General features: G+C 40.9%; 1 protein-coding gene across 2 annotated transcripts in view; it reads right to left on the reverse strand.

Annotated features, from left to right (window-relative positions):
• PPP6R3 (protein phosphatase 6, regulatory subunit 3) overlaps positions 1-22,618 on the reverse strand; it is a 163,063-nt gene that overhangs the window by 24,070 nt on the left and 116,375 nt on the right. For both annotated transcript variants that reach the window (XM_011942320.1, XM_011942319.1), the window contains 6 exons: positions 20,152-20,267; positions 18,341-18,426; positions 11,631-11,717; positions 6,725-6,822; positions 4,319-4,373; positions 3,346-3,476 (listed from right to left, as the gene is read on the reverse strand). In XM_011942320.1, the coding sequence (XP_011797710.1) occupies positions 3,346-3,476; positions 4,319-4,373; positions 6,725-6,822; positions 11,631-11,717; positions 18,341-18,426; positions 20,152-20,267 (573 nt within the window). The remainder of the gene's footprint in view (positions 1-3,345; positions 3,477-4,318; positions 4,374-6,724; positions 6,823-11,630; positions 11,718-18,340; positions 18,427-20,151; positions 20,268-22,618) is intronic.

The following is a 22,618-nucleotide window of genomic DNA, read 5'->3' on the forward strand; positions in this document are numbered from 1 at the left end:
GTAGAGATGGGGTTTAGCCACATTGGCCGGGCTGGTCTTGAACTACTGACCTCAAGTGATCTGCCTGCCTCGGCCTCCCAAAGTGCTGGGATTACAGGTGTAAGCCACTGCGCCTGGTCAGGATTAAGGACTTTAGATAATACTATTTAACATTAAAAGCTAAAATTAAGAACGGTGACTTGAATTCCTAAAAGTGCAATTTAATAAAAACAGGCTTCTGAGAAAGAGGAGAAACCCTACAGGTGAATAGCTTCTTTCCTTGCAGGGATGTTTTTTTTTTTGCTCTGTCGCCCAGCCGTATCACCTGAGGTCAGGAGTTTGAGACCAGTCTGGCCAACGTGGTAAAACCCTGTCTCTACTAAAAATACAAAAATTAGCCAGGTCTGGTGGTGGGCGCCTGTAATCCCAGCTACTTGGGAGGCTGAGGCAGGAGAGCCACTGGAACCCGGGAGGTGGAGGTTGCAGCATACCAAGATCACACCACTGCACTCCAGCCTGGGTGACAGAGCGAGACCCCGTCTCAAAAAAAAAAAAAAAAAAAAAAAACTGCTGGAGGATTTACCAAAAGTCTTTATGTTACTGATTACTAATTTCATTCCATTTCGGTCAGAAAATGACTTGAACCCTTTGAAATTTGAGACTTGCTTTATGGTCTATCTTGGTAAATACTTCACACACTTGAATGTAAATTCTGTGGTTGTTGGGAAGGATTCTTTATAAACGTGCAAGAAGGACAAGTTACGTAACGGTGGTGTTCAAGTGCTCCACAGCCTTACTGATTTGCACCTACCATTTCATCAGTTACTGAGAGAGGGGCGTTAAGATATCTGGCTATCACTGTGGACTTCTCTACTTCTCTTCACAGCTCTACCAATTTTTCCTCTGTGTATCCTGAAGCTCTGTCATTAGGTTGTGTAGACATTTAAAATCGCGATGTCCTCTTAGAATGAATTGACCCCTTTATCGTTATATCTATCACTTTCTTTATCCCTTCCCTTTGAAATCTATTTTGAGATTAATACAGACCTTCTGGCTTTTCTTAGTGTTGACATATATTTTTCTTTTTTGTGTTTTTATATAGTACTTGTTTCTTTGTATTTCAATCATTTCCCATAGGCAGCATTAGTTAGGCTTCATTTTTTATCCAATCTGACCATCTTTTTTTGTTTTTTTTATCTTGGCTCACTGTAGCCTCGACTTCCCAGTAATCCTCGTGCTTCACCTCACAGCAGGCACACGCCACCATGCCCAGCTAATTTTTGTATTTTTTGTAGAGACAAGGTTTTGCCAAGTTGCCGAGGCTGGTCTCAAACTCCTGGGCTCAAGCAGGCCACCTGCTTCGGCCGCCCAAAGTGCTGGGATTCTAGGTGTGAGCCACTGTGCCCAGCCAATCTCTGTCTTTTAAATGAGGGTGTCTGCATCGTTTGTTTCACATGGTTATTTAGGACTAACTCTATCATCCTGCTGCTCAGCAGTTTTGTTTGTCCAGGCTCTCCTTTGTTCTTTTTCTGTTTTCTTTTGTATTTTATGATTTGATTTGATTTCCTTTGTTGGCTTATTAACAATAACTCTTTGTTATTTTAGTGACTACTTTAGGGTTTACAGTATGCACCTTTAACATCACTATCTATCTTCAAGTGACATTATACGTCTCAAACCAAAAACAACTAAAACATCCATCAATAGGAAAATGAATAAACACATTGTAGTGTATCCTCTTAATGGAATACGACCCAGCCCCCGCCCCCCAAAACAGAAATGGACTAATCCGTTAGACAACACGGATAGCTCTCATATTAATTATGGTGAGTGAAAGAAGCTAGACAAAAAAAGTATAATGTATTGATTTCATTTATATAAAACTCTAGAAAAAGCAAACTAATGGAACAAAAAACAGATGGTTGTAGGGGACAGGAAGGAGGAAGGTATACAAAAGATCATGAGAAGACTTTTTGGGGTGATGGTTAAGTTTATGATGTTGGTTTCATGGATGTATACACATGTTGAAATTTCCACATTGTACAACTGAAATAAATGCAGTTTATGTCAAGTATGCCTCAATAGAGTTGTTAAATAATAAAAGCTGCCTTCTGTCATCAGTGTTCCCTCTGGGTATCAGGTGCCATCTCCCCCAGGACACTGTCTTCCCCGACACACTAAATTCTCTGCGCCTTCCACACACAGTGCTCTGTGAGGCCATACTGTATTACTGTCCTCACACATATTAGTCATGCTGTGGGCAAGGAATCCATTGGTGAATCCACTGAACCTAAGAACCAAAATCTCAGCAAATGATGGCAAACAAGTCTGAGTGGGACTTTATCCAAATGAACAAACAAAAATGCCATGAAGGTATTTTTCTTTTGCTGTCTGGCTCTGGAGCTACAGCAGCTATCTTGTGATCATAGGAGATAAATCAACAAGACGAGAGCAGGAATAAATAAAAGACGCCTGGTCTAACAGCCTTATTCAACTCCCTTATCAAGTCTGGACTGCTGAGACAAACACAGCTTCACTTGCTCAAGCCACCGCTGAGTCTGCTATAACCTGTGGCAACAAGCATTCCCACAAGAGGTAACGTAACTGGCAGCGAGAGGTGATGCTGAAGGACTCCCCGGCAAGAGGACTGGATGGCTGGGAGAAGGGATGAGACAGTTTTACTTTTCAATGCATACTCTTTGATTCCCTTTGAATTCTAGGCCATGTGAAAACATTACTTATTATAAGTAAATGAATAAAATGAGTAACAATAAATGAAATAAAAATTAAAGTTCAGCTGCTGATCAAATACTCCTCTCTCTTAAATATGAAGATTCTGATAACGAATACTCATATAACAAGATCTGTCTGTGTACAGAAGCAACATTTATTTAGGTTCCTGTGGTAAGGGTGATTAAAAAAAGTACTAGATTGACCCAGATGTATCAATTGACATGACCCTATCTTCCCCAAATAGATTAACTTTTAAAAACAATTTCCCCTTTCTTTGGGAAGTTTTCCATCTTTTACAAGAAACAACACATAACTGGTGTTGTAATTACTGGTGAGGGAATATTTATTTAGTAAAAGGCACTATGTGACCATGCTTGTCTGCCACATTTCCCCTTCAGAAGACGCTGGGTCACAGCATCTCATGAACTGTGTCTAAACACCTGCAGTATTTTCAAGCGGATCACTGTCACACTGGAAGCACCAACTCCCACCAAGGGCATTTCTGGCCATGACAAAAAAACACTGGTTTCTGGCGTAAACATGTACGTTTAGTGATTACACAATGTATGTCTCATGATAATCATTTTCTTTATAGGTTGGCTATAATTACAACTATAACCAACTATCTTTCACCTGGATCGTCTTTGGGATTCTGGTGTGAATGCAATGTGCTTTTCCTCCCATATATCTTCCTCATCAGAGCCACCATCATCAAACTGTTGTATTCTTTCCTTACAACATGCTTCAAACAAGGCAATATTTCCCTAAATAAAAATGAGAGAAAAAAACCAACAAAACAAATTTAAAATCAAGTTATCTTCTCTTAAGCATTACCAATGTAAACTGCATTTTTTCACTGCTTTACAAAATGGTGCCTGTCACATATACCAAAATAAAATATAAACACCTAACGTTAGTTTCTGTGTCCACAGCAAGAATTCCCCTAAAAAAGACTAGCAAAAAGAAGCATAAACCATATCCTCTTTCACCTCATCAAAGCATCATTTTAATCCCAGGAGCCTCCTCGGTCCTGGAAATGCGGTCCCAGGTCTGTTCTAGCAAGGAAAAGCAATCATACTTGTTTGCTTTTACTAGTCCAGCTGAGCAGTGATGACCTTCAATGGCTCAAATCAGCAGTTCCTACCTTACTCCATCAGCAAATAAGCCAGTGGTCTCTCATGCTAGTCAACACAAAATCAATAAACTGTCCCCATTCAGATGACATGACTGTCTCGGTGCTTCCACAGAAATGCCTAGTAATGAGGGGCTTGCCCTGACCCAGTCCACATTTTTCTCCCGGCAATACAAAGGAGTCAAAGGCAGTGGGTTGGTGTCAAACTGCAGCCTTCTCTTGAAGTCAACTGTCTACGCTGCAATCACAAGTGACCCTGGTTTTATTAGCTCCATCAAGTCATAAACTAGGGCTGCAAAAATCACACACCCACAAGTGCCAGGCAGGTCGTGGGACAGAGTGAAGTATGTAACACCAATTTAGGATTAGGTCTCTAGAGCACAGGGGTCCCAGCATGTGGCATCCACACACGGACTAACCCAATTTTTAACCTCTCATGCACCACACCACTCACAACAGAGCGTTTATACTTACACTTTCATTTGTATTGAGAGTAAAGTTGATGTCTGATACTCGATCAAAAGAAACACTGTAAAAAAAAAAAATAGAAGTGTAGGAAGCATTAATTACTATCGGTTCACAGAAACCGTATTTATGAAAGTTTCCAAATTTAAAATATTTACACTATTATCAAAATCTCTATAAATAAAAAAAAAAACAGAAACAGCCTTCTTATATTAAATGATGCCAGCTCCCTTGGTATTAATGAATTTATGTAGGACAGGAGGGCTGCAATGGAAGTCTTCTGAGACATAAAGCCTTTGGGACACCCTCGAATCCTTCCTGTAAAAGATTTTTAACATCTATGGTAACAACCATGGTTCCATGGGCCATACTCATATAACCAAGAAAAAGGTTATCTGCAAAGAAGCAAGTCAAAACACAAGTATACAAAAGCTGTCAAACACTGAGTTTTCTCCAGGGATAGTCAAACTCACACACAAAATACAGACACCCACGAAATCTTATGCTATAACAAGGTATCATCTAGAAAAGCAAGCGGGGAGTAAAAGAATTCATTGCTTATTAAACGTTAAGTTTGAGGAGGAAGGGCTATCTTATGATTCTTAAAAGATTTGTTCTACTCAATCACTAGTCCAAGCATGCAATATAGACTGTAAAGAGATTACAGATCCTAACTAGGAAGACGAAGCAAGAGTCCAGGCACATGAACATCAAGACACCAAACGGACCTGCAGCGTGTGGCGTGAGGCGGTGGATCCTGGTCTCAGTAGAATGCTCCTGGGGTATGGACAGAACATCTTGTGTTCTTGCTCTTTTTGGGTTAAAAGGAACCAATTCTCAAGGCAGGTAACAGCCTTCAACTGCTGCTGTTTACAGGGGCACCTCCATTCCACTGCGCCCATACGGCATGTTTATAGCACAATTAAGAGTGTGCTGTAAAAATATTTTGGCTTCTCACATACTGTAAACTGCAATTTGTGACAACCAACAGCCTCCACTGGCTGTGGTTCAACAAATTATTGAGGATTTACTGCTTCCAAAGACCACAGCAGATACTGGGTATCTATGGCATAATCGTGTCTCCTGTGACAGTCGTCATCCGATATTCAAATACCAGCTGCCTTCCTATTTTTTTTTTAAACTGTGTCAATAAACTGTAACATCTATCTCAAAATATTTTGTTTATAAATCTTCTATCCCAATGTCAGATGCTAGACCACCTGTTTTCATTTCTGTTAACCACCTACACATTTTCTACTTGTTAATTCTGTACAGTATCAATAATTCTCATTTCTCTGCTTCTTACCCTGACTGCAGAATGAGTGGTTAGAGTGTCTGGCTCTTGCAAAAAACCCAAATCTACCTTATGATGAGTCACCTAGAGAAGAGAATACACATAGGGCAGAGCTGTTCCTGCCAACCTGGTCATCTACTGGAACATGATGTGATGCCCCAGTTAACAACACAGGGATTAATAACTTTATTATTATGGTTATTGTTATTATTGAGACAGGGTCTTCCTGTGTTGCCCAGAGTGGAGTGCAGTGATGCAATCCTGGCTCAGTGCAACCTCTGCCTCCCAAGTTCAAGTGATTCTCCCACCTCAGCCTCCTCAGAAGCTCGGACTATAGGCACACACACCCAGTCTGGCTATTCTTTTTACATTTTTAGTAGAGACGGGGTTTAGCCACATTGGCCGGGCTGGTCTTGAACTACTGACCTCAAGTGATCTGCCTGCCTCGGCCTCCCAAAGTGCTGGGATTACAGGTGTAAGCCACTGCGCCTGGTCAGGATTAAGGACTTTAGATAATACTATTTAACATTAAAAGCTAAAATTAAGAACGGTGACTTGAATTCCTAAAAGTGCAATTTAATAAAAACAGGCTTCTGAGAAAGAGGAGAAACCCTACAGGTGAATAGCTTCTTTCCTTGCAGGGATGTTTTTTTTTTTGCTCTGTCGCCCAGGCTGGAACGCAATGGCACAACATCTCAGCTTACTACAACCTCTGCCTCCTGTGTTCAAGTGATTCTCCTGCCTCAGCCTCCCAAGTAGCTGGGATTACAGGTGCTTGCCACCACAACTGGCTAATTTTTTATATTTTTGGTAGAGACGGGGTTTTGCCATATTGGCCAGGCTGGTCTTGAACTCCTGACCTCAAGTGATCTGCCTGCATCAGCCTCCCAAAGTGCTGGGATTACAGGTGTGAGCCACCGCACAAAGCCACTGGAGTGTTATTTCAAATCCTAATTATCCAGTCTCAGGGTCAATCTGCTAGAACTAGAGGAACACCGTGGAGACAGCAGGTTCCTCCCACTCACGATTGCTCAAGACTAAGAATCCCGCAGAATCACATATACATCTACCAAGATCAAGGGTGTGAAACAGCAAGAGTGAAAACAGAAAAATATACTCACTTGCCAATGTCATCTTGATCTGCAAACTTCTCATCGTTGAAGCCGAACTGGTCAATAAAATTGGACGTCATTTGTTGCATCTGATAATCAGAAAAGGCCTGGCAACCCCAGGACCAGTGACAGTGATATAATGATTCTAATGATATTCTACATACTATTTGCCCATTTGTGTTCCAGAAATCATCTTATTTACATAGCCATAGGGCTTTAAAAGTTGGTGTGTTTTTCTAAAAGAAAAATCAAATAATTTCAGACACAATTTGCCAAAAAAGGAAACGTTTGAAATTTGGTCTACAAATCATTCTAATGCACATGTCACTGTAAGAAACATTATGTGACCACTCTGTCCTCTACTGTGAATTATCTTTAGAGAGAGGTTTGGATTAAGCCTAGCTTGAAGTGATCACATTACACGGAACAGTCTGAAATTATAAGGTGTATCAGTCACCTCTGGACACAACCAACTTTATCCTAAGATCCAACAAGTGGTGACCACCCCCTCCCTCCTTGCCACCTCCTCCACCCCAGTCTACTACAGCAAACCAGAGGAAAACTGACTGATGAACACAAGCATAATCCTAGGAACAAAGTGTTCAGGGACATTTCATTTCTTTTTTAAAAAAATTAAGTCTTAGAGGCTGGGAAGAATATAAAACGAAAATAATTTCTATCCTACCTACCTTAAGAAGAGGGTAAATGTTTGACTACTTATCCAAAATCACTCTGAAAAGTCTCTAACACTAGAAGACCCACAGAGGAGCCAGTTCTGTTTCCTTACGCCAAATCTAGAGAGTACCAGACTTGCTTGGGTTTTCAGTTGAAAAATGGAGGGGGGGGCGGTGTTATAATGGACCCCAGGAAAATGTTGATATTCTAATTTAAAACAAGCAGGCCCAAAGAAGCAAGTGAAATCAGCAAGTATGTTCTTACGTATTAATCAGAAGGAGTAAAGAACATATGAAGACGAATTAGTGCCACCTCCTCATTCTAACCCAAACAATAAATACGGTGACCAGAGCTGCATACAGATGAGACTGCCGTTTTCTAAGGGTGAGCCCATGGGGCGCAGAGAGGCGGCTGTTGGCTCAACTGAAGGCATCACTCCCACTGGCACTTGCTGGGAAGGAGGCAGCTGTGACTGAATTAAACCACCTTCTCCTTGGTTCCACAAATGGGCAGAGCCTACAGATTCCACTTTGCAGATGTACACTGCAGAAATGCCTCTACCATTAATTCCTGACTACTTATTCTGGTGGCAGGGAATTATGGCATGGATAATTATTGCAGATACTTTAAAAATAAACCTTATATTAGGCTTTGGAAGGTAGCTATACTGCTTAGGTCTGAAAAAAAGCTCTGTATGTCTAGTTTGACTAGACAGAGAGAACCCAAAACCTTCCTTGTCGCTCATGCAAGACAACGGCACACCCACTGCCCCTCTGCTCACTCCCACTTCCATGCTGTCCCCTTTCCTGCCCCCAGAGGTGATATTAGATGAGCACATGGGGGTAGGGAGCAGGGAGCAGCGAGCGACTGGCTGTGGAATGGCCACTTGGTAAGGCATGGAGTGCAAACCAAGGCTGAGCATGGGGGTCTGGCTGAAAGCAGAAGGGTAGGGACAAGTCCTGGGCTGCTGGGCTGAGTTCTGGGCCTATGAATGGACAATATGACAGCCAGCACTAATATTAATTACATCAAAAAGAAATCAGTTCCTCTGAATTGCAGCTTTATCTTTTATGAGGCAAAACAGATGCTCAGTACTTCAAAGATCTGGTAAAGAACCATGAAGTGATTCTGTTGAGTAAGCAGCATGAACCATGCTCTGAGTTTATCTACAGATCAGAAATTTGGTCATGCATGGGAAAAGGTCCCTCCCAATTGTTTTATTTTTCCCCTCAAAAAAAAATTGTTTTTTTAAGAGACAGGGTCTTGCTACGTTGCCCAGGCTAGACTCAAACTCCTAGACTCCTACCACCTAGCAATCCTCCTACCTCAGCCTCCAGAGTAGCCAGACTACAGGTGCAAGCCATCGCAGCCAGCTCTCTCAAAATTTTTATACCTCCAGCGATCCTAATGTGATTCTCCTGGGTGTAAAGGGGAATACTCCCCAAAATGTTGTTATATTTTAAATGCTTCAAAAATAGAAAACAAATACTAAATACAAATGTATACACACATGTACATACAGAATACATATACAAATATGTATTTATCTATTAATCCATCTGGAGAGATACATAGCAACTGACACAGACACTAGTAACTTCCATGCAATAATGCACAGAAAAAAGAAAAATGATCAAATGTAATCCTCATTAGTTCTAAGTCTATTACAGCTTCTAGCAAAGAACTTCACATTTCAAATCTCATTTTTACTAATAAAGCTACCACCGCTTACAAATATATGTAAGTGAAGACTGTTATTGTATTATATTTAAAGGTATATAAAAAGTGCTTTGAACTCTGAGAAACCTGTATCTGGAAAGCACAACATGGCTGTATTAATTACTTTTAAAAAGCACACTTTCCTAGTACTGTCATCCTGGCCAAAGTCAGAAACTGTTCAAGTCACTGAGAAGTGAGCCAACCACTTTATTAAGCAAATCTCTTAACAGTAATGCCACCCAGGCAACAGAAACTACTGGTCAACTAAATGAGGCCTGATTGTCGACCAGCATGCCCGTATGTGATGTGAGGTAGTGGGAAATGATGAGATCAGTGCTTCAGAGCCCATATGCGGCAGTCAGTCTGAATTCTCCAGATATTCCATGGGGGCCTCACCCTCCAAACCTCTATAAGGCAGAATCAGGGAGGTGGGGAGTCAAACACTAGACTTTAGGAGACCAGACGAGGCTAAAGGGAGAAACAAACGGGCAGGGCACAAACGCCTGGAGGCACTCCCCACCAGTGACGTGGCTGGGTTACCTGGTTAAATGATCTGCCCTGAGCTCTCTACATTCGGGGACTTTATCAACACGATGCCCAACCTCAAACGTGAATAAGAACTTGAAGTTCAAGTCTACAAACTAATATTCTGATCTTAATAGAGACGATGACGAAACTCACTAACCAAGACTTTTTTGCATTCTCAAAATTTTAAGAAGTGCTTTGGAGCGCATTTATTTTCAAAATGATCCATGATTGGTTTAAACATGCAAAGAAAAATGTACTGGAAGCTTGTCAATCAGAGAAGAGTAATTATTCTTCCACTCTGAAAGGTTCATATGAAGTGGGTAAATTTCCCAAGACTAAGAGCTTGGCAAGGGCTGTTGTAAGTTAGTTTTGTGAATGAAATTGCTTCGTATGCACATGAGCTGTCGGTCAAACAAACAAAACAATGTAAGGAAACTCTCCCCAGAACAGGTATGACCCTGGTACCAGATATCGTGAGAAACAAAGGAATCCACTTTCCAAATGCCTAAATTTAACCAAATCTAGACTAAACTGACAGCCTGAAGTTCCAAGTTTATTATTATTACTAGTAAGGTGTTCTTTTTCTTAAGGCTGTATTTCAACAGGTACAAAATTACCTTGATCATACACATTTGATATCATCAAGCTTCCTTCTAGGGGTGGATCAATGTATAGCACTCAGGTTCACGGCCAACTGGGTGGACTATTTCAGTACTCCACAGTTGCTTCAGTGGAGGGAGAGCCCATTGTCAAGGTGCTTCCTGGGACAATCCCAGAGCGGTCTGGGAAAAGGGATGCTTGTAGGCACGAGGGCTCACAATGAGCCATGGTGGGCCACCGCCATGGCCCGTGCAGCCTAATAGCAAGCCAAGGCAGGAAGCAGTGAGAGCTCCACTCTTTGAGAAGGCACTGTTGCTCAACAGTGCCCCCTATGGACTGGCTACTTCCTGACCCTAACCTCTGGAAATCCGCTGTCAAAGGGCAGGAAGTGTCAAGAATCAACAGAGAAGCCAGCCAAATGCTGAAATGCTACACTTCAGACCTATCCAGGAAAGATGAATGCCAAACTGCCTTAGTATTAAAATCAAACAATTGCTTTAGCTCAACCAATACTGGAGTATGACAGGTGTAAGACTTGGAAGCCAAAAGATAGGGCCAGCATAAGCATGTGAAGCTTCATCTAAGTCGAAGCTTAGAGACTAAAAAAAAGAAGCCAAGCAACAACATTCCGTGCTGGGTGGGAAGGTATCCCCATCAATTCTATCGCTGCACCAAAGCAATATGTAAGCCAAGGCATTCTGGTCCTGGCTAAGGACAACTTCTCCATATGAAAAGCTGATAGCCTGCAAAAGGGCTTCTGTTTTTAACTCCCATACCTGGTAGAGAAGTAAAATCATTTGTCACTTCTCCAAGAACTAACAATGGATGATAAATGAGTACATTTATTATTCATATCGAGGCTTTACCCCACAAAAATTATAAGCAGGTGATAAAGGGACATGATAAATTCAGGGGCAGGCAGAGAGGGGTTGCAATGAATTACTTCAACTAAAAATTTACTTTAGATGTAACTATAATAGAACTTACATCAGGGGATGGTGAGAGTTTACTTTTACTTACATTTTAAACGTCTTATTTCTATTATTTTTACCGGCAGATCTCTACTACACAACTCTTTAAGCAACAACTCAACTACTGTAAAGGTCTGCGTAACAAGCATGTGTGAGATGCCTTAACTATTCAGTTCATTCAAATTTTCTGAAAATGTACTTGACTCATCACTGTTATCAGGTATGGAACAATCCCTTGAAACATAATCAATATAAATCTATCTTTCATGTACCCAGCACTTCCTATTTTAAATGCTTTGGCCTAATAAGTAACCCCAAATCACATTCTAATACATAATCTGACTCTGAAGCTGATTCATAAAAGGCAACTAAACTAAGCATTTAAAATAAAAACAAAAAGCAAAGCTTTAGGCGTGACTCACTTGCTGCAAAGAAGAATCCTGTGAGAAACCCGTTTCTTTAAAGTCAATTTCATCATCACTGGATGAATGAATATGGCAGGTTGTAACCTATATGCATAAAAATGTAAAAGACTATTTAACATAGAAACGTTTTGGACATTTGTATCAGCATTTTTATGGAAAAATCACATTTAGTTTTTCTCTCAATGTGTAACAGAAAAAACAAAGTCAGTCACAGTTAAACTGCCAAACCCGCCCAATGTGTCAAGGGCACCCTTCCTTCCCTCGGGCCAGGCTGCTGCCCTGCCGCTCCCTTCTAGTTATTCCACTCCTCACTACCGACATCGCCAGAAAACAGACAAGAAGAGAGGTGAGTTACTCCGTTTCAGTGATTTTGATAATCACCTCCAATTAAATGTTTACAAAAGAAAAGACAGAAGTAATGGCACAGATGAGACACAGAAACCTGTGTACAGGGCCTGCAGGGTCAAACTGCAATCCCCAGGGATTACCAGTGCACCATTCAAAAGGTCAGGTTTAAATATAACCATTTCAAATTCTTGGACTTCCTGCCCACATTAAGAAAACCACTGTCCAATAGTACTAAACGTGACTTGAGTCGATAGCGTCCCACTCACAAAAGACTCCAAATCATCCACCCCTAAAAATGTGCCCCTTTTTAAGTATTAAGTAAAAACACAAACATGAACTGCTCACCAATTCATCGTTAAGTGATTTTTATTAATTACAAATGTCACACAATATGGGGGGGAAGCATTAACAATTAGAAATCAAGATAAATAATTAAGTACAGCACTAATAATAGTGATTGCTATATGGCAAGGGACAAACATGGACAGTCTGTAAAATTCTAGAAAGAAGTACTATATTTCTGCAGGTATCTTACACTCTATTCTCTGAGTTGTTTATCCTGTACTTTTCACAGAAGTGTTTTGGGCAGGGAATGTCAGCTTAGGGAAGACACGGGCTGCTGCTGCTATCAACTCATGAAGCTGTACCTAACTGGCCTGGTCTGTTTTGCAAAGTTGCTCCAACATTGGTTCAATAAACCCACAGTAGAATTCAAATAGGTCTGTACAGGGTATGGCTTGTAAAATTCTGAGCAAATCACTGCCTGAATAAGATGAATCTCCCTTCTCTTTCCCCAACCATCTTTGGTAAAGACACCAAGCTTGGATGAAATTAAGCTGTAATAACCCAGTGTTTCCAGTTATTTCACTCTCCATTCTCTTGAAGGTATAGATAAAGCACTCCCATTCTGTTTGTGAATCTGGCCTGATGAAATCAAAGGTAGATTCTGTGATCAATGAAGGGCACCTGCTTGAGTCAAGAATGGCTTTAGTGAGTTACCGGATAAAGATGCGGGCAAGGGGATGTTCCAGGAAAGCCTTGCCGGAGTGCAGAAGAGGAGTGGGAATACTGCTTGGTCACGGCAGCTGGCATCTCACAGGACTACGTTCAAGTGCGGGTCAAGTGGTTGTACTGCAGTGCACTCAAGAGGAGCTTTGGGCCGCTTGGCTGGCAAGCCAGCACACACATCACGCTAGGCCCGTGTGTTTCCGGGGTGCAACCCCACGGTAGAGCACAGAAATAGAAAGCCATGCAAAGAACTGAACAAAATAGGACAAAACAGAGTTGGCGACTCTTAGCCAGGTCTTGCTGTCTAAGTGGAAATAGAATTCAATGTATTCTCATTCATACTTTTGCTTTTTCCTACAAAGTAAGATTTTAACACTAAAGATGAGAAAGAAACTAACTTTTATTGAACTACTATGTGCCAGACATTGTGACCTCCCCTTCACATGTTCTACTTAAACTGGATCCTCAAAGCAATACTAGAAGATATTTAAAAATGCTTTTTCTCCAAAATGAAACTAGTTTTAGCAACTTACTAATAATGACATAATGCACACACATCTTCGCAATTGCATTAATGGAAGATGTGAGCCTGATTCTACCTATACCATCTGTGTCTGAAAAATCATTATTAACAAAATGAGCTAAAAAGATTATTTACCCATGGGGGAAACTTAATCAGAATCCCATCAGTTCATTACTCAGACGTACACAAAACTGAGTTCCTGATCTACACTTCCAAACACGCTCCTTTTGAGGCATCTCCAGCTCAGTAATTGCCACCTTCACTCTTCTTCAGCTAAAAACCTTGGTCATCTTGTTTCCTCCAGCCCACCTACCATGTCCCCTCTAGCTTCAAAATGGAGACTAAAATCCCTCTCCAGACCCATTGCCCCTCATCAAGTCTGTTATCAGCTCCCCAGTGCAAGTCAGCACTCTCCTCGCCTACATTAATGTCACAGCTGGCAGTTCCTCCTAGCTCTTGCCCCACTGAGCAGTCTGTTCTCAACCCAACAGCCATAGCCAACTTTTAAAAATATACATCAAAGTATGACACTTTTTAGTTCAAAACCTAACAAATTCTCATTAGATCAAAAAATAAGCTGCTCACCATGGACTAAAAAGCTGTAGAAAATCTGGCTGTTCAGTGCCTCTGGCCTCCAGTCTTTCTGTTCTCTCCTTTGCTTACTGCTACATCCACACGGGACAACATGCCAGTCCCTGCACACACTGGGAACAACCCAAATTCGGGTCCTCTGCATTTCGCCCTTCCCTCCCCACTCCACAAATGCACCTTCCCAGTGAGATTTTCCTTGACACCAGATTTTAAATTGTACACCTGCCCCAAAGACTCCCTAACTCCCTCCCACGTGTTGGCTCCTTAGCACTTATCATCTGAAACATGCAGAGTCATGCATTGTTTCACGACAAGGATACATTCTGACAAAGGCAATTCTGTCATCATGCAAACATCATAGAGTTCACGTGGTGAGCCTACTGCAGACCTAGGCTGTCCAGCAGAGCCAACTGCTCCTAGGCTACACACCTGCACAGCACAGTACTGCACTGAATACTGAGGCAACGGGAGCACGGTGATATGTGTGTTATCTACACCACAAAAAATGTGCAGTAAAATCGAGTACTCTAATCTTATGAGACCACTGTCATGTATGTGGTCTACTGCTGACCGAAACATTATCCAGTCCATGACTGTGTATGACACATATTGTGTGTGCACACGTGTCTCTTACTCATTTGTTTATCCATCTCCATTGAAGCAGAAATTTTTGCCAATCTTGTCTAGTACTATATCTTCAGTGTCTGGCACATTGTAGGCACTCAAATATTTACTGAATTAATGAATACTAATAATCACTGAATATAAACAAATACAGCAAAAAGCCACACATATATAACACTCTTGCCAAGCTAGATATACTGTAAGTAAGTAAACTACACTCTTGTTTTGGTGCAAACAGTTTCTGAGATATTATCTTCTTTCATAATAAAATTTTTGTTTTGTTAACTGTTGTTACAGGAAAAAGCAAATTGGTGTTTTCTTTACTTTGGCTGATTAGGTTACCAAGGGAAATCAGAAGTGTGAAATGACTGTTAAACTCTGAGGTCCATATTAGTGACGAGTGAAAGCTAGAGACTTACTCCTTGATCCTCAAAGTATGGTCCCACTGAGGACCCCCAGCAGCAACATAACCTGGGGTTAGTTAAAAACACCCACTCTCAGCTTTCACCCCGACCTGCAGAAACTCCTGGTGATTAATATAGGCACACATTCAGATCATTCTACATCTCTTCTTCTATAAACTATCTTATCAATGATAGGAAAGAAGCATCAACACTTTTAAATACATTCTCCCCCTTGGAGAAGTGGGCAAAAAATGAAACAAAGTCAAATTTTTCAAAGTCAGTACAAAAACATGTCCTATGTTCTCTAAATTCACTCTACCTAAATCCTTGCCAATTTTTAGTTTGGGGACTTGGTCAAAACACAGAGGTCTTTGGATATAATTAAAACACCAACTTTTGCTGATCATGAACTCCAAACATAAAAACATAGGGAGTATATGAATCTGCTGTGCACATATTTGGGTATGATGGAGCCAAATGATTAAAGTACTTCAAATATCTCAGAGAGAATTTAACTAAAATGTTACAGAAATGAAAGGAGCCTGGAGCTGGGCACAGCTTATCCAAAAGAAGTGAGCAAGTCCTCAGGCACACAGCCCACAGGACAGGTGTTTGGTGTATAAATGAATGTATCCTTGCTGTAAACAGAAAAATAACAGGTCAGGTTAACAATGTACTAACTTAAGCATGTGGTGCTGAACTGTGCTGATTCCACTTCTATGAATATACCTGAAATGACTTCCAGAGAGGTAGCCAAGCTATTCCAAAATCAACTAAGTCAAGGCAGTGTATCTAATCTTATCTATTTGGGAAAGGGAGCAGGGAATAAGTAAGCTATTACTTAACTACCAATTCCAGTGATGAGTGTGTTAAGAAGGGAAGTGTAACTACCACATTTCAAACATGGGCACTCTTTTTCTATGTCACTTTTGCAAGGGTAAGGCCCACTGTATTTACCAAGTTGTGTTCATAATAATATTTACAATTGCATATTTTTCCTGAAACATGGTACCCAACCCCACTGAGATATATATAGCTCGAAAACATTCTGGACAGGAAAATGAACAGCCTGGAGGATATGGTTAAAATCTCCTTGGTGCCTAGACCTACTCTATAAGCATATTAAACACTTGGAATCGCTGTAGCCCTCACAATACTACAAAGCAAAACCTCCCTATTAGAAGGACTTCAGACTAAATGCAAGTGGTATTTAAGAAAGGGCTCGGGAACAAAGAATTGAAGAAGTCTTGAGATTCACCTGAAAGTCTCAACAGACAGCAAAATTACGGAGTGGGGCTAACTCATCAGGGGATATAGGCAATGTTAAAGGGCTCTATAAATCTAACCACTTTTGCTATATAAGCCAACTTATCATTCTGTTTGACTTTAGATTATGTAGTCCGAGTATGATGGTAGAGAACTAGAGCAAGCAAAGAAGAACTGAGACACAATCTGAGTGACAGATGGATGGAGCCCAAAATAATTTTTTCCAACACAGTCTACCAGGGGCTGAACGTTTTACTTGTTGCTGGATGACCACACCCTCCATGGGGACATATGTAATAACATTCACACACAATCCCAGAGCAGACTGCTGACAGCATACTGTACAGTAAGTGAGCATTATCTGAATTGTAATGAAGTCCTTCTTTATTACAGAACTGCTCACAAGAGAAATACGCTTGAGCTACCTAAGATAAAAACGATTGTTTAAAAGTCTGGTAACAAGCTTAATTGGACATTTTTGACTTTTAAGCCAATCAAAGGATAATTTTTTAAAAAGTTTCCCAAACAAAATCAGAATATCACTAAATATTCCTTTATAAGTAAGAAACAAGACAAAAATCCCCTTAAAAAAGACTATATTGACTGCAAAGGAATCAACATGGGAACCTCTAAAATTAAGCGGTTTAACAGCATGGGAAAGGACAATTTCACTCTACAAAAAAAACCCCTGATTATCCAGAACACTCAAGTTAAGCGAATATTCCAAGTATCTATCTACAATGGGTAAAACATTCATTAAAAATGACTTAACCCTTCCTTGATGACCCAGGGCGGTCAATACTAATGTCATTTTCTCTGCTGGGCTGTACTACACAGAGACACTCGGGCTATTAGGCCTTATGTCTATTTTAATTAAATGGCCTTTTAATAGTTATCTCAACTTCATAATTCTTCCAACTCTTAATACTTCCTAATTCTATCATTATGCCCAGCTTAAAAAGTGTGGCTCTGTCAAGAGTCTAGAAAAAGACGGCCATATTTTTAGGTAATCCACAAAGTAGGAGGCACAGCTCTCCAGGGAGTGACACACGAGGACCAAGTGGCTGCTCTCTGGCTTTCAGAGCCTGGCCTGCTTCCCTCTTGTTTCAGGCTGCCAGATCACTGAATTCCTAACAGTCAAGGTGTAACTGTGTACTAGAAATTCAAGACTGCCACAGCTAAATTTGAAATACAGAATTAAATGCCAAACACAAACACTTCAATGTCGAGTCATGTGCTGCTTCTAAGCCAAGGCCACCCCTCCTCGACTATCAGCTGGCATGTACTTGTAAAAGGAAATGCTTTCCCCATCTTTAAAAGCAGAAACAAAGCAATACTTACCTTAAAACTTAATCTGTTAAAAAAACCAAAAAATACATTCCAAAGTCCAATATAATTTTTTAAAAAATTATCAATGCCATTATTCCCTGGCTCAAAGTACCAATTCTGGTAAAAAATTTTAAAGCTGGGGTTTCAAAGTCATCTACAAAATATTCCCCCATTGGGAATGATCTAAAACGAGGGTACACTCAACTCAATAATATCAGAAAAATATCCAAATGAAATCTTTCAGTTCCTAGGCACCTAGGGTTATCAGCGGCATACAGCCACAAACCCAGCAGAATGGAAGGAAGGCAAGACGGTTGTTCTGCTGAGGTGCTTAGGCAGCAGGGCATGGAGGGAAATGGACACTAAGTAGGATGTGGAGCAGAAATCAGTGGCTTCTCAATATCCTTCTGTCATCCCAGTAGGTAATTAGGAGTGGACTAGACAAATGGGCAAGAAGATTGTGAATACTGACCTCTCTTTCTGGTAAAGAGGTAAGAACTTATCTTTGGCTCACAGTTACTAAGGCAAATGGAAGATCTTTTACATCTTTCTGAATAAATGGGCAAAGGCTAAGAGCACTGAAAAAAATAAAAATGTAACCTTGTAAAACCTACTAGATCTACCGTGTTCCTCTTGTTAGTTTCTCCTAAGGAGCTTGTGCAGAATGTCTCCCATCGTTCCCTGACTTCATCGGGAAGATCTTCAGAGAGAGAAAACCAAAATAGTATTAGCACCACAATGACCTCCACACAGACAGATAAAGTAAACAGGTAATATAAAAGTGGGCCTACTCACCTGGTTCATCAATGGTGAGCAGGCCCTATCAGCTGAGAAACTGGGTGACAGCCAGCCCAGTGCTCTTAGAGAAATGGAATTATTACACCTTCCATAGGCCCAAATCCCACAGACTTTCAGGAACCAGAATCCCCGTACCCAGTGGTATAGGCTTGATTAGGCCAAGAGCCCTGAGGTAGCTCTGTGAACGTAATAAGTTTCTAACAATGTTCTGGTAGAAGCTTTACCTGGAAAGTGTGTTTCTAACAAGCTTTTCTGAGAAAGGTGGTAGGTGTTTGAGAAGGTGTAGGGGTGAGGGGATCTTTTTCCACGGTGAAGTTTAGAAAATGCTGCAAATGACAGCTCCTGTACACTTTATTGAAATGCTCTCATTGGCACCTGGCTAATGAATGTTCCACAGAACCTAGTATGGCTTCTCAAATTGCTCTAAGATCATGTTTCCTAAATATTTTGTGTCATGGGCCAACATGGATACACATGTAAATAGTGAAATTCTACCTTCTAGAGAAATGTTAAAGAAAAGGATAAACAACTGCTTTCCTGAGAAAGTCAAACCGTGATGTAATTTTAGACGCCTGACTAAAGTTGTCATCCGATAATTCTGATTTAAAACAGCCATGCATATGTGCACACTCACACAAGTGTACACATGTACCACCTGGCAAGCAGCTTCCATAAAGGAAAGACTGATCTAAAAACTTAATGATATCACATGGCCATTTCTTCTTAGTTAGGACATAAAGATAAACTGTGTGGTGAAATGGCCCAAGGAAGAGTTTTATACCTCTTATACCTCTCTCAAGAAGTAAAATTACAACTGGGCACACAGCACTTTTTCCATCCCTGGGTGACAACTGTGCTTTTAGTGTACATTCAATAGGGAATAGCCTCTTGAACAAACAAACATTCTTAAGAAAAAACGGAAGGACTGGGAAATGATTTTAACTCTTCTGTACCACGGATGTTAAAGACTGTTCACATTCAGAATAGGTCTCAGGATTAGTAATCCTGTTGGGTACCAAAACCCAGAGTACACAGAGCTCCTCATGCTCTCATTTTAGAAGAAGACTCATGGCTTGGGGCCAGTGTAAGAAGCATCCATTCAGTTTCTTCCAAATAAGCTGGGGCTGATTAAACTGAAATGCTATACAGAAAGCGTCCTTTAGAAGCCAATACCGCTCATTTAAGTGATAGCAAGAAATGCTGATAAATGCCCTAATATTCCAGTTAAAGAAACTTAATTCAGAGGCTATATAGAGGCCTTCAGAAAATAAAAGGCAAAATTACAGCTGAAGTGGCTCAACTGCTAGCATATGAGTACTTCACAATACTCAAAAGAACGATTCATTGAGCAACGCTCTTAAGAATGACAATAGGTGACTCTTGTATGCTGAATCTAGCCAAGCCTGCGAATGCTTAAGGAATGGTCTGTAACTACGTGAACAGCAATAGAGCCAAAAGCTGACACTGTTCAAATACATTCTCAAGAACCTCATTCAAATAGATAATTTGCCAAATATAAAGAAGTTCCACAAATCACTGTCAAAAATGCTACATGCATTTCTACTTGACCCTTAAATCCTTTCTGCAACCCAACAAAAACATAATTCAAATTTCACCAATAACTTACCTTTGATAAGCTGCTGCACTAATGCACTGTTGGGGCCCTTATCAGTGCTATGCACGATACAGTTAGCTATCCTCGTCAGGTGTCCCATGTAACCATGCCGTCTTCCTCCCTCAGCCCTGGTAAGAGGTAAAGGATAAATACTCAGATTCCTGATAGGATGAAGTGATGGAACACTCAGTAAGTGCTGCGGACTTTTAAGCAATCATTTTAAACACTGAAGGCACTGAAGAAGATGACAACGGACAGAAAAGAAAAGAAAAAGGAATGGAAGGTGTCAGAATATGACCATGCAGCATGGTCGGCGAGGGGTCTGAAATTGTCAAAGATTATATGGCAGCCTCAGTCAACAGGCCACAATTTATTCAAATCTCAAAAATCATCACTCACTGTCAATAACACATTATCTTTTAAAAGATCAAATAAACATTCACTGATGTTACTGTTACATCTTTTTTATGAAACGTTTTCAAACCTTAATCAGATTATAAGGAACTGAAGTGAGAATTCTGCTAGTTCATTTTCTTAAAAGACAGCAAATTTTTATTATATCAATGAATAGAAATAATTATCTACCAATGACATGTCTCAAGTTAAGATATCAGCTGATGTGAGGACTTAGCCAAGATAGGAGACGGTCAACTGGTACTCGACCATACACCATTTTGAACATATGCAAATAAACTTAGTCCTTGTCCTTTTCCAATTTAGGGTCTCATCTTCCCAATCACGATCAATCTTTACATTTAAATAAATTCATATCAGGCCAGGCACAGTGGTTCACGCCTGTAATCCCAACACTTTGGGAGGCCAAAGTGGGTGGATTACTTGAGGTCAGGAGTTCAAGACCATCCTGGGCAACACGGCGAAATCCCATCTCTACTAAAAATACAAAAATTAGCCAGGCATGGTGGTGCACACCTGATATCCCAGCTACTCAGGAGGCTGAGGCAGGAGAATTGCAAGAACCCAGGAGGCAGAGGTTGCAGTGAGCCAGGATTGTGCTACTACACTCCAGCCTGGGTGACAAAGCGAGACTCTGTGTCTCTCTCTCTCTCTATATATATATATACACACACACACACACACACATATAAAATAAATAAATTCATATCAATCTGAGTTATCTGCATATTTACAAAGTGCCAAGACTTTAAGCTCTATGAAACAAAAGATTTTTGACTGCAGAGAGCAGGGAACAAACACTGCAGAGATTTTTGCTCAGAGAGAGAAAAGCCTTTCAGGAGCAATAAGAAAAAAAAAAAATCATCCTATGCTTGAAGGCTTGCTTGGAAAATAAAGTATCTGCCAGAGAATCTTAGAGGGCTTGGGGGTGCCTAAGGGTAAGAAAGTACAGGGTTGATTATTTATTTAGAGACAAGATCTTGCTTGTCATCCAGGTTGCAGTGCAGTGGTGCAATCACAGCTCATTGTAGCTTCAAACTCCTGGGCTCGAGCAATTCTCTCACTTCAGCCTCTTGTGTAGCTGGGACTACAGGCAAGTACCACCACACCCGGCTAATTTTTTGTAGAGCCAGGATCTCCCTATGTTGTCCAGACTCGTCTCTAACTCCTGGCTTCAACCAATCCTCCCATCTTAGCCTCCCAAAGCAGTGGGATTACAGGCGTCTACCACCGTGCCTGGCCAGGGTCAATCTGCACTGAGTTGCTCAGAGTCTCTTTTAGTTCTTCAGTAAGATCCAGAGAGCCAGGTGTTACCTAGAGGCAAGTTAGTCACTCTCCGGCACTCCCTCAAGTACACAAGTGAAAAAAAAACAAAGGCCCACCTCCAAGGTGGTCCACGGCTCCAAATTGCTTCAGGCTGCTGTGCAAGGAGACAAGGAAAGTTCTTTCAGGATCCCTCCAGATGGAGGGAATGGTATTCACCAGGCCTCCAGAAAACAGGGCTCACCAGGAGAGCAGGGTATAAACGATATCTCAGCCCTGGCCAGATGAGGAGCCAGCAAGAAAACTGGAGGTTGGGAAGGGCACACGGAAGCCAAGACGGAGTCAGACATATAACCAGAGATGTCAACTAGGCCACAAACAGCACCTTCAAAGAGCTCCATTTGGAAGAATGTATCTAAGGTCTACCAATACTAGCCCCTTGCCACAAACAAACAAAATGACAATTTCCCACACGAAGCCAAATCAAAACCCCAGCAGTGCTTATTAAACAATTAAAAAAAAATCACACCTCACAAAGGAAGACTGACTCCCAAGAATCATCTAGCTTTCCTGGAGACACAGAGACACATAACAAGAATGCTAGGAAATGATCAACTACAAAGGACCATGAGAGAAATTTTGGGGGTGACAGAAATGTCTTGACTGGGGTGGTGGTGGTGGTGGTGACTTCAGGCATCAGTCAGAATTCCTAAGAATGTACACCCACAATGAGCTTTACCATGTAAGAATTATATCTCAATAAACCTGTCTTAAAAACAAACACAGAAGCATGCCTTGAGAG

This window comes from Colobus angolensis, unplaced genomic scaffold (genome assembly GCF_000951035.1).
Source record: "Colobus angolensis palliatus isolate OR3802 unplaced genomic scaffold, Cang.pa_1.0 Scaffold21, whole genome shotgun sequence".
Lineage (NCBI taxonomy): Eukaryota > Metazoa > Chordata > Mammalia > Primates > Cercopithecidae > Colobus > Colobus angolensis.